Source organism: Camponotus floridanus, unplaced genomic scaffold (genome assembly GCF_003227725.1).
Source record: "Camponotus floridanus strain SB8 unplaced genomic scaffold, Cflo_v7.5 scaffold26, whole genome shotgun sequence".
Classification (NCBI taxonomy): domain Eukaryota; kingdom Metazoa; phylum Arthropoda; class Insecta; order Hymenoptera; family Formicidae; genus Camponotus; species Camponotus floridanus.
This window is the reverse complement of record NW_020229392.1, coordinates 534,628-547,802: the sequence shown is the minus strand read 5'-3', so window position 1 is coordinate 547,802 and position 13,175 is coordinate 534,628. Positions and strand designations below refer to the sequence as shown.

The 13,175-nt window shown below is 33.1% G+C and overlaps 2 protein-coding genes across 16 annotated transcripts in view; both read left to right on the top strand.

The window, feature by feature from the left end:
- The window catches only part of LOC105257049 (two pore potassium channel protein sup-9), a 79,022-nt gene extending 77,535 nt beyond the window's left edge, over window positions 1–1,487 (top strand). For both annotated transcript variants that reach the window (XM_011267396.3, XM_011267397.3), the window contains exon 7: window positions 336–1,487. In XM_011267396.3, coding sequence (XP_011265698.1) covers window positions 336–650 — 315 coding nt within the window. In that variant the 3' untranslated portion in view covers window positions 651–1,487. The remainder of the gene's footprint in view (window positions 1–335) is intronic.
- A 7,099-nt stretch (window positions 1,488–8,586) lies between these two features.
- LOC105257061 (zinc finger protein 37) overlaps window positions 8,587–13,175 on the top strand; it is a 52,950-nt gene continuing 48,361 nt past the window's right edge. For all 14 annotated transcript variants that reach the window (XM_025409393.1, XM_025409404.1, XM_025409394.1 and 11 more), the window contains exons 1-4: window positions 8,587–8,823; window positions 9,710–9,883; window positions 10,357–10,699; window positions 10,823–11,006. In XM_025409393.1, the coding sequence (XP_025265178.1) occupies window positions 8,692–8,823; window positions 9,710–9,883; window positions 10,357–10,699; window positions 10,823–11,006 (833 nt within the window). In that variant the 5' untranslated portion in view covers window positions 8,587–8,691. The remainder of the gene's footprint in view (window positions 8,824–9,709; window positions 9,884–10,356; window positions 10,700–10,822; window positions 11,007–13,175) is intronic.

The following is a 13,175-nucleotide window of genomic DNA, read 5'->3' as shown; positions in this document are numbered from 1 at the left end:
ATTTTTGCTGCATATCTAATACTTGATAAATAAACGTTTAATTTATATTTTTAATTTTTAGTCGATCTCTTAATCAGACCAATAAATTGAATTATAAGGTAGCGTTCCTTAAAACTGTTGACACTACTTTATATATATATATATGAATCCTTCGCATTGCCTTAACAATACGCACAAACAAATACGTAGAAATTAAAATAGTATTTTTTTAAATATAAGATAGCCTAATATATATAACATATATGGTGTATACATTTGAATCATTTTTTTCTTAATTACTTTTATTTTTTCTATGAGAAATGTCTGTACACATCATCAATATTCTCGCACCGCAGGCGGCCCAGGGCGCAGTACGTCTCGAGGGCGACGTGATAACGGCGAATGGCTCGATATTATCCGGCCAGATCGGCAATCACGGTAACGTGATGTCCTTTGACGATGAGGCGTCGGTGTGCAGCTGCCGCTGCAGCGGCTTCCAGAGAAAGCGACGGAGACCGCGTTTCACGGTTCGTCGCTCGCCCGGCAAGATCTCGCACTTGCTGCCAATGCAACAGTTGTCGGCGTTGAACGTGCAATGCGGCGAGCTGCATTCGCCGCCGATCACGCCGCTGGAATTGCCACCGCTCTATCAACATCGCGCCAGCATCTGACGTTGCTCCGCCGCGAGGAGCGTGGTACTCTTGGAACAAGAGCATTATTACCACGAGCAGCCGCGGCGAGTGTCTGTCTGAGGAGAGAGAGTTTCCCGGTAGGGCCGCCGACTTCAACGAATTTTAATCGTCGTCGAGACGCTATCATCACCGCCACGAATTCTCTTTCTCTCGCTCTATCTTTCTCTTTCTACCTTTCTCTCTCTCTCTCTTTCTCTCTCTCTCTCCCTTAATTTCTTCCTCTCTATCTCTTTCTCTCTCCTCTGTGTTTCGCTCTCGTCGAACGAGAGTAGAGTCTCGTTTAGGTAAGAGATTGGATTATGATTAGAAATTGAAATCGCCGGGACTACTCAACTCGAGTTGTTCAATCCGAATCGAGCTACCGGGTGTAGCAAACGGCGCCGAATGCTCCTCGATGGAAACGCCTGTCGTTCCCGATTCGACATATGCGGTGCATAATTCTTTCACTCTCGCGATCTACACCGTTGTCGTTCAAGTTTATTCACGTTCGCATAACCGAGGATATTAGGATAATACTCAATGATAATGAATTTCTAACATGTATGCGCTACCGAGTAAGGAATGAGAATCGATGAGTAAGAAATGAGAATTGATCCTCGAGAGATTGAGACGAAATTTTCCGTTTTGATATCCGCAAAAAATGGCTGTGTCGTTCGCTGACATCATCAAATGCGATGAGATTCTATACGTGTGATAAATTTATAGCCAAATAGATTAGGTTTATAATTAAATTATTTTTATCGAAATAATTTTCTTAAGCGAAAGAATACATAAGATATTTATTGGAATAATGTGTTGTATTTATCACAAAATTTAGTGCAAGTTTTCTTATATATCTTTTTACTTACGATTTTCTTTTCCAAATTGAAATATTGATCCTCTTTTATTGAAAATCTGATTGCATTTTGAAACAATGTTTATACTGAATATACTTTATAGCTCACACATTTTAAGAATTAATTATAATTTGAAATATTCAGCACAATCCTTGCATTTGTTTCCCAATAATTTCACGATATATTTAGTCGTCTCTTTAAAATACAGTAGAACGAGAATTGTGGAATCACGTCGCAAATGCGATTAGGCAGTGAGCAGACCTTGAAAAGTTGTGCGCGTACAAAAGGCTGTGTGCGGAGGTGATCGTGTATCTTGCAGCCGAAAGATACGATAAAATAAAGTACGAATGGCAAGGACGAAAGGGAGTGAATGCAAGGCACGCATGTTGAGCGAAATCGTGAGCGAGTGCGAGTTTGTGTGCACGTGGAAATGCGTCTGTGTGTAAAAAAATATAAGAATGCGTCAATACAAACGCTAAATATACACCTTACGTTCTCGTTCTCATGGGAGAGAGAGAAGTATTATTAAAAAAAAAAATAAATAGATACACACCAAAGGAAGATATACACAAACCGACACGACTTTTTCCATTAAGAGAAGACATTTTACAATTTGTATATAATATAAAGTATAGAGACAAACTACGATTTTAGGTATACGATACACACGAAGCGTTCCGAAAAATCTTACGGAGAAATGTGTATAATACATACTTGTAAGATACGTCACATTATTATCATGCGGGTTCGCAAAATACGTGATATATATATCCAAAAAAAAATTTCAAGACTCTCCATTTATTATTATTTAAGTACAGATTGAGATTGTCAAAGTGGCCACAGCTACATAGATTTTGTAGATTTTAGCTGCTGTAGATCTCCTCAAACACAAGCGTTCGGCCAATGACACGACGCAGAGATGAGTACGCGAGAAAAATTGACGAATTTGCTTCCCCGAATTGATCGTTTACAGTTTACCTACGAAGAGTCAATCCATCGAAACAAGAAGTACGTATTCCCGATAGATGCGTTATCATACTATAGGATGAACACGAGCGGAACAATTCTCTTGCCTTTTGATCGAGAAAAGTAGAACTTATTCGGATATTTTTAAGACGTATACTGGATTGCACATGTATAAGTAGCATAAATAGAAGACGTTTCTTTATCGAATCGATGGTCTATAAGAAAACGCCGACGGGTACGGCAATTTTTTCGTGGGAATGTCTTGTCATTCAAATCAAACGCGTGAGCCATGTGTTTACATTGTATATTATGAGATGTAAGATTTTCAGGAAATCAAATATTTAGATCATGCACATCGACAATTTGAAAACATTGATGTTCACACATCACGACCAAAAGCAATTTATAATATTATACGGATATGATTATATCAGATTAAGCTGCGATGCGCAATCTCTCTCGCATGAATTTTTGGATTCAATCATCAATCAATACGATGATATATCTATATATACATATACACATCAGACACTCGTTTACAATTTATTATATAATGTTATTTTCCTTTTGACAGCAAGCATAATTACGATGAAACAGCCGTACTTGTTGACCGTTTATCGCGGTTGCGCCATTTCACTTATAAATATCTTACTCTACGAGAAAAAAAGAAAAGATGATAAAGAATCGCTAGAACTTACTCCCGTTCATTAATATTAATTACGGCGAATTAAGTCTGTAATATATTATAGGTAGTAACAAATAATGCGATCACGTAGATCGTAAAGGATTTTTATGAGATAAGGAGGGTAATAAGAGAGAAAAAAAATTAACTTAACGAAAATAAATTAAGTGAACACATAATTAGCCATGCATCTTGTATTAATCGATGGTCGATGTAACTTTTATTTGATTCGCCCTCCTTGACACATCATTTCAACTCGTTTAAGCTAAATAGCAGTAACGATCATAAATCTTTTTAAAACAGCATATAGGTATTTTACAGTTTGAAACGATCAACACGTTCGTCATTTGTTCGTAGTTTATTATATCAAACTTTGCGCTAGTCTTCACGTAACGTAATAAAATTTTGAATAATCGGGTATATACAATTTTTTTAATTCTCAGGTAAACATTATATAGCATCTTAAGATAATACAAGGATTATATATACACTTTCATATAATATTTTATATTTATTGTAACATTCTATAAAAACAAGTAATTGAGCTTATAATAATCGAAGCTATAGTATTAGCTGAACAAAAGACGATTTCTCGTTTGCTTTTGATCTTAATTATTAAATAGGTGACATAAAATTGTTATAATATATCGTCAAAATATAACTTAATTAGTAATAATAGCATGATTTGATTTATTATATTCTATATTTACGTGATTGAGCTAGTATCTCTTCTAATAATCTATAAAGTTATTTCTCTCTCCTTAAGATATGCTTATTGCGAGAATTTGATATATCTTAAAAAATATGATTTTGTTGCTAATTGTAAGAGAACATTTCTTATATTCGCCTATATATCTAAACACATTTCGCGAAATAATAAATATTAAATGGATTGTGTTCACATCGATTTAGCTAAAATGCAGAATGAAATGATGTATTGTTTGACGTGAGAATGCAACGTTCGAAAATAATATCCAAATGTCACTGTAATTATATTGCAGTGCTATAATTTTCTTCCATATATTTAAATTGCTATTACTTGTATTACTTTGTTAAGAGGAAAGTATGAAAAAAATACTAATAAAATATATTTAAATATTAATACAAATTTTATTTTAAATGAAAAATTTGATTGTCATAGAATCTTGAATATCGACGAACAATTAATAATAGTACAGAGCAACATGGCAAATAGTTCACAAATTTGTAGGATAGTACATTTATATGCAATTTCCCTATTTTTGTGAAGAGATTACTTTCGATTGACGCATTGTACCAAGAATGAAGCAGAAATATATAATTTCGTGCATTATTATATATATAGTATAAATGGCCATAAAACTGATTATGAGAAGTTTCTATTGATAATAATTGTAAATTGTGAAAACGCGACGGTGTTCGCTGCAAAAAAAATTTTTATTAACTGTATAATAATATTGTAATATATATAAAGCATTTCTGTCTAAAAAAATATACTTGGGGCGCTTTGCTTCGTATCTAATTTGACGATCATTTAATAGCAGTCACCTGTACAATGGAGTTTGTAATTATATCAGATGTTTTACTAGGATTATTATAATTATAATTTTTCTCCATCTGTAATATAATCTTTATATAACAAAGAAATTGTTTTTTTTTGTTATCAATATTTTAAGTGACACATCCTATACTATGGAAAAAATAAAGTAGTGACTGGAACGTTGTCGAAGTAGATCGAAGCATACGTGACACTTCTTACATATGAGAAAATTGTACAATATAGAGTGAGACATACGCTTTGTTGAAATTGCTATAGGATTACGTTCACTTCCATGCCTTTCCCAATTGATGTTTTGTCGTTCAGCTTCCTAAACGGGTTTCATCAATATAGCGTGAAGTGTACTAGATATGCTAAAACTATCAACGATTTTACGACCAACGCTAACTTAGTTAATCCCAATATTGATGATATAAGATCATTTTTGGACTATAGCCTACTTAATTAGAACATAATAAAAGATAATGTCCGCAAAATTTTTGCATATTATTTTTTATCACCAATATCTTTTAGAAATCGTAAAACAACATCATGAATTGCTGTTACGTGTAATTGTGAAAAGAATAATTGTACAAAATATGTAATATATTTGAAAAACTCTTTCATTCTAAATAATAAAAATGCAGGAATGTTTATTTTAGACATGATGCTTATTCCACTAATTCTAATAAATAGACTATAGTCCTTAGTTTAAAAATTGGTTTGAAAATTTTAGAAACGATACATCAGCGGCCTTCCAAATCCTAGGATACCTAAAATTAAAAGAACGTCTCAGGTGTAAGGTATTAGAGATATAGAAATATAAAAAAAAAGTATTAAAATGTTATTAATATCGTAATCATCATTTTATCGCGAGTATCTTTGATATGCTTTACTATTTTTGCATCGTAATATTTGCATGCAAGTTTTACAGATGTGATATATAATTTATATCAATACATTATGAGGTTCTTGATTCGTTCTTTTAATTTCGGTTTCCGGAAAATTCAGAGAGGAGCAACAGCACAGGCAAGTGCCAGATGTAAATCAATCATGTGCTTTGTGTACATGTAACGTGTATATGTAAATATACACGTGCATACACTCAGCGGAACACACATACATTCGCAGATTTGAAGAAAGATTTAAACTTTATGCATTTTTAACTTTGTATTAAGTAGGTAACGGACACGAAGAGTCTGCTATTAATGTTACCTTACACAAATATAAACAATAATACTTGTAATAGCTGTGTAAATTTACATTACGAAATAACCACAAAGATATGGAATTAAAAAAAAAAAAAGATTCAAACATTCATGCAATTTTGCTATTATTATAATAGCGTAAAAAGATATAAGTACATATAGTTACGAATTTAACAAACTAATTAGTCGATTAATTAATTAATTAAAGCATCGAAATAATGCAACTTTATCACTTAATCGATTTATTGCGCGTTTTTAAATCGCGGAAAAAAATAAGTTTATAAAATAAGTGCATATAAAGAAGTATATTCGGACATTGTATCTTCAAAATTTATAACAATTTATGCTTCTATTATTCTATTTACGATAATTCATCGGATATCTTCCGATAATAACGATGAAGTGTAAAACAATTTTATCGTGAAAAAGATTGCATTCAATAAATTTTATTTGATCGAATTATTCAACAAGTAGAAAAATTGATCGTCTATTTCTTTCAAAAATAAAAGAAATAGGTTGTATTGACAGAAGAAAACAGTTTTCAATACATGCGAAAATTACGAAAGATTTGCGATATTAATAACGATATTGTAAGATGTGCAAGGAAAGATTCATACACAATGTTCCTCGAATAATTATGGCCACAGTTTCGATGAAATAACTGAAAGAAAGGAGACTACATATCTCTTATTTTCATTATATAAATAGCGTATCCTACAAGGGCCTTCAGTAAGCCACTCACGATCGAGACGCAAAGTTTGAGGGAGAGTAAGAACAAAAACAAGAAAGGGTGAAATTTTTTGAAGATAAGACGCGAAAGATTGGTCGGAATCGGTTCTCAAATCCCCTGCCTGCACACACCGCCATGTGTAACGACATTTAAATGGATCGTAATTTGTAAATTATTATGGACTCTTCCTATTATATATATAAATATATATATGCTGGTATATATAATGATACATGTGCTCTGCCACAATAAAGCAGTTTTTTTTATCTACAGCCGTAGTACTTTCTTTTCCTATTTTATATGACAATTTGTTTGTTTGTCTTATGATATGCAAGAATGATGATAATGTTTCACTGTATCACGTGTACAGTAGTCTATGAGATGTATATTGAGATATTGCACTAAATATTTGAATGATTTTTTAAATATTTTAGTTTAATATTTAATTTTTTTCTAAGTAAAGATTATTATATACAAGTTTTTTTTCTATATAAAGAAATATTATATACAAGTTTTTTTTCTATATAGAGAAACAGAAGTGAAAACTTTTAGATATGTGTATTGATAAAAAAGATGATTCTCTTTTTAAATGAAATATAATAATACAAAAATTAAAGAGAAAAATAATAAAAACTTGAGTAGAGAAAACAAATACGTTTTTATTTACAGTTTCATTAAAAACGCAGTCAAAGCAGAGTAGGAAAAAACATGAGAGATCATTGACATTTTCTACAATGGAGTAAAGTCGGTTTCACACATGTGAGCAAATGACAATTGTTGTACCACAATCAGGCGGTAAATTATAGACAATTAAATTTTTCCAAGTGAAAATTATTTCCATCAGTTCCTTTCCCTTCCTCTTTTTTCGTATTTAATTCGTTTACGTCAAAAGAATATAATTCAATTTTCTCATACGACGACGATGTGAGTTTCGTATGAAAGTACTTTAAGTCGCAACATCGAGACAAAGGGATACGACATTACGTCTCTTCTCTTTCTCTTGATCCGTTTTATTCTTATTTCATACAGTGCCGTATCATAAATCTCAATTTATCTCTACTTCAAAATAAGATATCGAACAAAAAGCTCTTTCTCCTCGACGTAAAATATTAAAGTCTACCTTTTGCAGATTATTATATATTGATTCACTTTCTGAATTTATGAATAAATTAACTACATTTGTTGCATTTAAGATTCTACATTTACGGCGAGCTCATTTTTTTGCAATCTATTATAATTTAATGTTTAAATGACTCCGAAAAGCAGTTAAGCGGAAAAAAATTGCTCCAATAAATACAATATGCATAATTTTCAGTGCAGATTAAACGGAGATAAGGTGATCTACGCGAAACAATGAACATGTCAACATTTTCCACAACCGCTCTCGGTTGTTCGCCGATAGACGTTAGACGGTTTGATCATGCGTCGTTGAACATCTAACTAAAGTGGGAGTAATTGAGCATGAAAACTTCATAGCATGCACTCGGACGACCTTTTCCAGCCATCTGCCCGATCAATCAATCCGACGTGTCGGAAAAGTGAAATTACGGAGAGCCCCAGGAAGCTTTATTGTCTCTCTTACGACGTCTCTTCCTATTTTCGCACACGCTTTCGCGCGCATTTCTTCAATTAATCGCCAAAATAGTAATTTGCCAGGCAATTTTTTCGCGCGTCGCTCTGTCAACATTTCGAATAAATTTCGAGAACTGTCAGATTATATCGATTTTCGAGAGTCCGGTCTCGAGAGGGAAAAATCGCGCCATCGATTTGCGATACATTTCAAGAAGAGAGCCCTCGCATCGTCATCCGGGACTGTCGTGTGTGAAGGCGGTTGGCTTCGGTAAAAGCCGATCGATACGCGAACGTTGCCGCGACGCTCGCCGAGGCTGCGGCCGAGGCGCCCCGAGCGCGGCCGAGGCTCCCCGAGCGCCGCCGAGGTGTCCCGAGCGCGGCCGAGGGAGCCAGCCGTGAGCAAGCGACGCGTAGCGAACAACGCGGGTTCCCTCTTCGGATTCGTTGCAAACGGCGTTCGCGTGCACGGGCGCGGCTTTGCGTCTCCGAGCTGGCGTTTTACGCGGTAAAATGTCCTCTCTCGATTATCTGGACCTGTGTCGGCTGTGTCTCGTGAAGGATCGCGTTTCCGTGCCGATCTTCGAAGGCGAGGGCGACGTGCGGCAGATTTTTCTCAAGATCACCGCCTGCTTGCCGGTCAAGGTAAGAAGCCAACTACGCCATCGCGTACAACTATGGCGACCTGCCATCTTGCGAACCTTTGCCTCGGGCCTCCTTGACCTCACCTCGGCGGCGAATCTCACCTTCGTTCGATTTTATTTTCCGTTAATCGTTCCTGGGTCGCGAGGGACAGGGGGGGAGAAAAACGGGGAAAATATGGGAATTGAGGTGTCACGTTGGAGGTAATTTTCGTCGCGCGGTTTACGCTCGTTATATCGTGATTCTCCATTTCTGCTCGTTGGCTTTGCGACGCCACTAATTGTTCGATGGATTTTTGCCGCGCTTTTGCATGCGATGTGCTCAGTGAAAAATTCATTTCACGCGGCACGTCAATTATTAGCGATAATTTGTACGATTTTTATCAAAATGGCAGAGTTAATATTTTTATATTTCGAAATTAACGTAATCTCATTCATCAGCCATTGTTGTCTACGCTCACGAGACGCGTGACGTTGACTTGTGTCGATTTCCGAAATCAATATCTCATTTTGTCTTCAATTCCAATTATCGGAACATTGTTTTGACGCACATTATCGTGCGATTAAATACTAATTTGCACGTGTATTTACGTATTTGCGTTCTTATTACGGAGAAATCAGAATTAACGTCATTAGTTAATAAACTTGCTATTAGTTCACGGTGTTTAACGGCGTCTCTTATTTATTGATACGTAAATAGACACGATTCTTTGTATCATGATTTGATTATAGATGATATAGATGATTTGATTATAGATTTGATTATAGATGATATTAACAGACAGAAAGAACTTATAATATTAAAAAAATAATTTTTATATTAATAAAATATGATTTATAGTGTTTTATGTTAAGTCTCGCATAAATTTTCTTGTTTATTATAATTATAGGTGGCCAGAGAAGATAAATTACCCAAGAAGATATGTGACGACTGTGTGTATAAAGTAGAATTAATTTATCAATTTTGGCATACGACAGCAAACGCAGAGAAACAGTTACTACAATGGCTAGGCGAAGTAAACATGGAAGACAAACAGGGTTACGTTGGCACTGTTCTCAATCCGGTAATTATTCTTCTGCAGCTATTTATTTATTTCTTGTAATAAATTTATCAACAAATTTATGGAAAGCGAAAAAATTAGGATTATACAAAAGTAGACACACAAAATTTAAGTGCATAGATTGTCTTATGTCTAAGTCTTCATTTGTCTATGTTTACCATAGCAATGATAATTAGCAGTTTCAATATTTTGCATGTTATGCATGTGTAAGTTTTTTCAAATATTTTTAAATCTCATATAATATTTACACATATACATATATTGCAATATATATCTTTTTGTGTTTAATTATTTATTGATGTAAAAAATTAATTATATAAATATTATATGGAATATAATGACTAAGGTTATATAAGATGACTAGTTGAAAAATAAAATATTGGAAATATATACATTTTATCTTACTCAATTTAATTTATTGAAATTTTTAATTCTTGTAAATATAAAAATCATGTTTTGTTTTCTATTTATTTTAGAATGGTATGAAACCAGATCAAAGCAACGAGAACAGGTTAGATGGTTCTGTGATGCAACAAGTAAACGAACATCAGAACAATATGACTATGGGTATGATGGACAATATGGGTTTGACTATGCCTATGATGATGTCGAGCAATACCCAACAACAAATAACCTCAGTTCCTATAGACAACAGTGGTAACTCTGTACAAAATGTCCAACCAGTAGCTGGACCAAGTACACAAACGTCACATGACCAAATTACGCAGAATCAAACAAATACATCTACACAGCAAGAAGAAGAAGAGGAGAGTAGTGAAGAAGAAGAAAACTCGGATGATGAATGCGATGGAGATGAAGGTATATAATTGTGTTAAATATGTTATTGTCTATATAATTTATATAATTAAGATATTATTAGGTAAATTGTGCTTAAATTAAAAAAAAAAGAGTAGAAAAAAAGAAAACTTAATTCTGTTTAAGGCCTACCTATAAAAGAAGAAAGTGAAGAAGATCCTAATAACAGTAGAACTGTTGAGCCTACAACATTTGTCAATGTCTCTCTGGCGTGCGACGAGGCAGGTCCTTCTGGGCTTCAACAACAAAAAATTGCTGATATGCCTGAGATGGTAATGTCACAAACATCAGACGTGGATGCAAAAACTGGGTGAGTTTTCTGTTTTTAATTTATTACTTGAGGGCCAAAGATGTCATTTGTTGTGGTGAACATGAACAATAACACAAAACATTGTGTCTGATTTTATTTATTTATTGTTTTTTGTTATGATAATCTGATTTTGAACTTAAAATGAACAAAATTATGTATATTTATTGGCATTAAGTAAAATTAAATCAATAATTCAATAATGAAATGGATTTAATGGTACATTACAGTAAATTGTTATAAAAAATTAATTTCGAAAATTTGAAAATATAAGTTATTAATAGCATTGCATACATCTGTTAAAAAATCAATATACACAATTATATATATATTACTTTAAAGTATTTGCAATTATATACATTGATTAAAATCTTGAAAAACTGTGCTGATTATAAGATGAGTATAAGATAAAATCAAGTAAGAGAAGTATAAGATAAAATCAATATAAGATAGTAGTACAACGATATTTAGTGTTAATCATAAAAATACAATGCAGATAAACACAAGGTAAGTTTAAACACACCCCACAACCATCTTTGGTCCTAGGTGTTTAGCAATTTATACAAATATTTTCTATGTAATATCTTTGCATATTTAAAATAATATTCAATATTTTTTTTCAAGAAGGAATATATTATAGAATTATTTAAATATTAGAATGTGCAAATTGCTAAACATCTTGTTACTCTTCATGTGGTAGCATGTACATATAAAGTGCATTTCGATAAAATATTTTAACATTAATATTCTTTACATAATATTCTTTGTAAAATCGTATAGATATAATTAATCTAATTTTATGTCTTACTTGAAATGGACTTTATGTGTTAAATATTACTTATAAATGTGCAATATAATGGACAGAGGGATTTCTCTAGATTATTTCATATATATATATATATATATATATATATATATATATATATATACATATATATGTACATATATATATATATATGTCGTGAAAAAAATTAATTCCTTGTTCTCACAACAATCAGTATTTATGGAAAATCAGTTTCATCTCTCTGTCCACTCAGAAATCAAATGTTTACATGTTGTCGATATTAATATTCCCACGCTTACGTGATGGCACTAAATGCCGCACTAAATGACCGATATTCGGCCAATTCAAAAATCACAGACGATAGATATTTTAATTGATGCAACGTATACCTACCTACGTATACCTACCTACCGTTTCTGATTTATATCTTCGTGCTTTCCGATGCCTGCGCTTTACGATATTGCCAGGACTCTGTACTATTATATTAGTGTTGCGTAATCTTAAGAGTTACCGTTTAATCGATATAACAATACGTATCCCACGAGATCGTTAGTAAAATTTTGCGTGTCCGGTATACGATCCTCGAACGATGAAGCAATTGCGAAATAGTGTAGTTATAAATCGAGAAGATAATCGGTTGAGAATGAACGATGTTGAAGAAGATCAAGAATCATATGTTTTTCAATTCGAAGATTCTGCAAAACGAAAGAAAAAAAATCATCCATTAAGAGACTACATCGAGTCAAGAGGATTTATACAAAGGCGAGTATTATTCTTTTTGTACATTTTACATTTTGTATTTTATGCATAGATTTTCTGTGTGTTTCTTATATGCAAAATGAAATACTGCGCACTTGTAACAGTAGTAGCGATACGCGATGACATTTTAGTGTCGAACAAATTTTTTCGCGCATCTCGTTGCAACGTTATTATACAAATTCTAGATTTTTATCGCATATTGTTTGGATCGCGCGTATTATTTCGCGCGCCTCCACATAAGTGCGAACAAAAATTATACCGTGATTATAATCACGGAGAACGATTTTTTTTTAGCGAATAATGACCAGGCTTGCACCGTATGTTGCGCCGGTTTTTGCGTTCGAGAAATAAAATTTTATATATTTTATTAAATATTTTTATGCGCCTCGCGAATCGGCTGCAATATTTAATATTTTCTGGACATATTCTAAATGTCATTTTATATAAAGAACCTTTTAAACATTTGTGAATGAGGAAAATCGTAATATTCAGTTCTGAGTATAGTAAATATCTGACACACATAAAAGTTTGACATTGCATAACATTTTTCATTTATTTTTATCATGTCAAGCTTTTACAAGATGTCATTTTTTGCTGTAAAGTACTGAATAATATCTTTGATTTTCTTC